General features: G+C 43.3%; 1 protein-coding gene across 1 annotated transcript in view; it reads right to left on the reverse strand.

Annotated features, from left to right (window-relative positions):
* Positions 1-3,982, reverse strand: part of cntn2 (contactin 2) — a 51,649-nt gene that overhangs the window by 17,772 nt on the left and 29,895 nt on the right. The window contains exons 14-15 of the mRNA XM_037679166.1: positions 2,590-2,710; positions 258-416 (exon numbers count right to left, since the gene is read on the reverse strand). Coding sequence (XP_037535094.1) covers positions 258-416; positions 2,590-2,710 — 280 coding nt within the window. The remainder of the gene's footprint in view (positions 1-257; positions 417-2,589; positions 2,711-3,982) is intronic.

Below are 3,982 nucleotides of genomic sequence, written 5' to 3' on the forward strand. Positions count from 1 at the left end.
CATTACCAGTACATACCTAACCCTAACCTAACCATTACCAGTACATAGCTAACCCTAAACCTAACAATTACCAGTACATAACTAACCCTAACCCATCGTCAATTCACACCTTAGTCCTAAACCTAACCCCTAATCCACCAATGACACTTGAACCTTGACCAGGCTTTCGTCCCCACAATGAGCAGTTGGTCCTCACAATGTAGTATGTGTTGAAAAATGGGCCTCACAAAGTAACATAAACAAGCGCACACACACACCTGTCCTCATCTTCTTCCACTCTGATGACAGAGACGACCGGCCTGTTATGATGTATCGGCCAATGGGACTGTGGTTATCATAACCACGACTCCACCTCAGCTCCACAGATGTCTCTGCCACATTCTTCACCAGCAGACCTCCAGGTGGTCCTGGGGGGCCTGCACGCACAAGGAAGAAAAACCTCTGACTTGTACAAAACTTATACAAAAATCAAACTCAACCAATCAGAAGGAGCACATAAACTCTGAATTTTTTCTTTAAACATAATGCAGGAACATGTCTGTTTACCACACAATACATTATCTTCGTCTCAGGGTTTAACACCCCTCCAGCCCTCGTTCATCCGGTAATTGGACCCCCCTAGACTCCTGAGTATTACCCAAACAATACTATGGTCAGGCCCTGTTAGGCTGAGTTCGAGAAAGATTCGACCAGGCACTAACAACCTTCATCTGCAGGACGCACCCCTATTTCACCTCACAGCTCTCAGAGTTAAGTAGCAGTGACACCAAAGTTTACCATAAGGTATCCTGCATTATGCAAATTACCTAGGCCAGGACAAGTTGGCCATATTCGGGGATGCTGTTCAAAAATCTAACTAAGTAACCGATCAAAACCTCCAAAAATCTCAGAACCAAGCACACTTCCTGAGTAAGCTCAGCAATGAGCGTGTATCATTCAGGTGCCATCAGGAAAATGAGTCCAACACTCTGATTTTCATGCTTTGTGTTTTTAATCATACATTTCTATAAGGTTACATTCGTAGCCAAAAATGTCCATGCTCAATAATCCAGGTATACAATCCAACAATTTTCAGTCAAGTCATCTGGACAGTTTATTTTTTCTGAAACGTTTCACCTTCCATCCAGAAGGCTTCATCAGTCAAGGAAACACACAACACAAAACTGATTATTCCCCCAAACAGCTTACTCCAAAGTGGAACAAACCAGTTATGTTGGTGCTAAGATGGTGTCTTTGGCACGCCCCCTCCTCAGTTGCCGGCCCTCTTCCTCGTTGACAGTCATGTCAAACTGGTTCCAAACCAAAAAAGTCCATGCTCAATAATCCAGGTATACAATCCAACAATTTTAGAATTAGAACACTGTGAAGACATCAGCCCACACTACTTCTCAGTTTTTGCAGAAAAAAAGAAAGAAATTAGGATCACAACAAATCAATCAAAATATGGTTCTTTCAAAACGATATGTCTTCAATACTTTGTTGTGAATCTCTTTGCCTTAATCAGTGCCTCGATGTGACGTGGCATTGAGGCACTCGGTCTGTGGCATTGACTGGGAGTTATGGAAGCCCAGATTACGGATACAATGAGCACGTTTTGATATATATATATATATATATATATATATATATATATATCAGGACTGTTATATAAAACACTTTGACCTACAAAACAAAGTGGAATAAAACAATTTGTGCTGATTTAAAAAAATTAAAATGAGGAAGTCGGGATGAACGGATACAATGAGCACGTTTTGCAGTGAACGGCTTTTCGAAGCGGGCTTGAAGCATGACACTGCAACTCAGCTCCTGGTCAATGTTTAGCTGGACCTGTACTTGGTCTTCAGTGCAGCAACAGCAGAGAAGTCAGTGTCACAAACATAAGAAGTTGCAAAAGGAAGAAGAATGCCCATGGCCCTCTGCGAAAGAGGAAAGAGAGGGGAGGTATCCCTCTCGCTTTGAGTGTACTCTCTGTCACATGCGTGCTGTAACTGACAAGCGTCCAGATCATCATAAAAACAGCGGCTTAACTGAGGAGGCCAATATATTAATAGAATAGAGTCCTAAGATTTATTAAACATTACTTCTGTATTTACACACACACAAAAAAACACATTAGTGCTTTGACAAGCTCATCGATAAAATTAAAACATTTTGTCAACGCAAAAGAGGAAAGAGGGGACAGGTGTCGCTCTCGCGTTGAGTTTATACTCTATGTTATATGTGTGCTGTGGGTGACAAGTGTGCAGACGTCATAAAAACAGCAGCGGAGGTGTTGGGAGTTATTCATTTATCGTCTCAGCAGCAGAAGGGAGCGACACGGTTCAAACATGGCTCCCAAAACAACAAGGCAGTCATATTTGTGTGTAACTTTATTACCGTAGTAAGCCTGAGAGTTGCCGGTACCTGAACGCCCTGTCAAAATGAGAATAGTACCAAAAAAAAAAAAAAAACCAGCTACCTGCAGCAAAACAAAACGTATTCTCCAGGGTCACACGTGCCCCCCCACAGCATGGCCCCGGTCCCCCGACAGGGGGGCACGCCCCACTATTTGAGAAGGAGGGAGCTGTTGTGAGAGTGGACTAATCTTACCTCGGACGACCAGTTTAGCTGAAGAAGCAGCGCTGTCCACGACGGTCTGAGCTGTGCAGGTAAAAGCTCCTGCCTGACTCAGCTGGGCGCCCACAATCAGCAGGTCACCAATGTTTTCCTTCTGAGCACAGAAAACAAAAAGTCAAACTGTTGAGCTCTGCTGTGTTTCACAAACTGTCTGAAAATATGCCCTCTAAAAGCAATATAAGTTGCAAAGCTACACACAGCAGAACACTTATAGTGCAGAGGAAAAAACAAAAAACACATAGATCACCAAACATACAGAACACATGCACTGTAGCGTGCGTTCAACTTGATACCTTAAAATAAATTACTTTTATTCCAAACAAGCAGTACGCCAATGTCCCCCACCACTGAGGGATTTGAATAGTGAATGTTTGTAGTTTTGGAGATGAGTGTTTTTCTAGAGGGCAGCACGGTGGCGCAGCAGGTAGAGCTGCTGCCTCTCAGCCAGCTGGTTACCCTGGTTCAAACCCCGGTTCAAGGGCCTTCTGGGTGGAGTTTACATGTTCTCTCCGTGCATGCGTGGGTTTTCTCAAGTTACTCCAGTTTCCTCCCACAGACCAAAAACATGCATGTTAGACTGACTGGTGACTCTAAATTGTTCCTAGGTGAGAGAGAGAGTGAATGGTTGTTTGTCTCGTTTGTCTCTATGTATCCCTGTGATGGACTGGAGACCTGTCCAAGGTGTCCCCCGCGTCTCACACAGTGACTGCTGGACATGGACACCAGTGACCCCTGCGACCCAAAAAGGAAGAAGCGGGTAAAGAAAATGGACGGATGGATGTTTTTCTAGCCTGGAATTGAGCAGAGAATGAGTAAACCTAAATGTTGGTGTAAGATATCCTGACGCATGCTCAATAATCCACGTAGAAAAATCTAAAAAAGTTAAGTCTGGAGCAGCTGGTTTTGGTTGTCAGCAGCAAACTGGTTGATCCACTCTGAGAAGGTGCTATTTATAAGACTGAGCTGAATACAGCACCTCAGACTGAGGAAGTCTCTCGGATGAGAGATGAAACGTTTCTACATTTTTTTTGTTTAGTTTTTTGAATGTCCAACTTTTGTAGTTGGTGTAAGATATTCTTGTGGGTAGGAGTTACGCTGTAGAAGAACTGAGGAAGTTTTTTTTTTTGTTTTTTTTCATGCTTGTCGAAAGCGGCGTAAAGTGACAGATCCTGGTGAGTGGAGGGAACTATTTTATCTCTGACCAGGAGAAACAGTGGAGCCACAAGAATTAATCTTCAGCCACCCCAATCATCTGAGGAAACTACTTTAAGCAATATAAAAACCAAAGGCATAGTTTCCTAAAATGAAAGGAGTTGGTTCACACACACACACACACACACACACACACACACACACACACACACAC

This window comes from Nematolebias whitei, chromosome 7 (assembly GCF_014905685.2).
Source record: "Nematolebias whitei isolate Nwh7 chromosome 7, NemWhi1, whole genome shotgun sequence".
NCBI classification, from domain to species: Eukaryota; Metazoa; Chordata; class Actinopteri; order Cyprinodontiformes; family Rivulidae; genus Nematolebias; species Nematolebias whitei.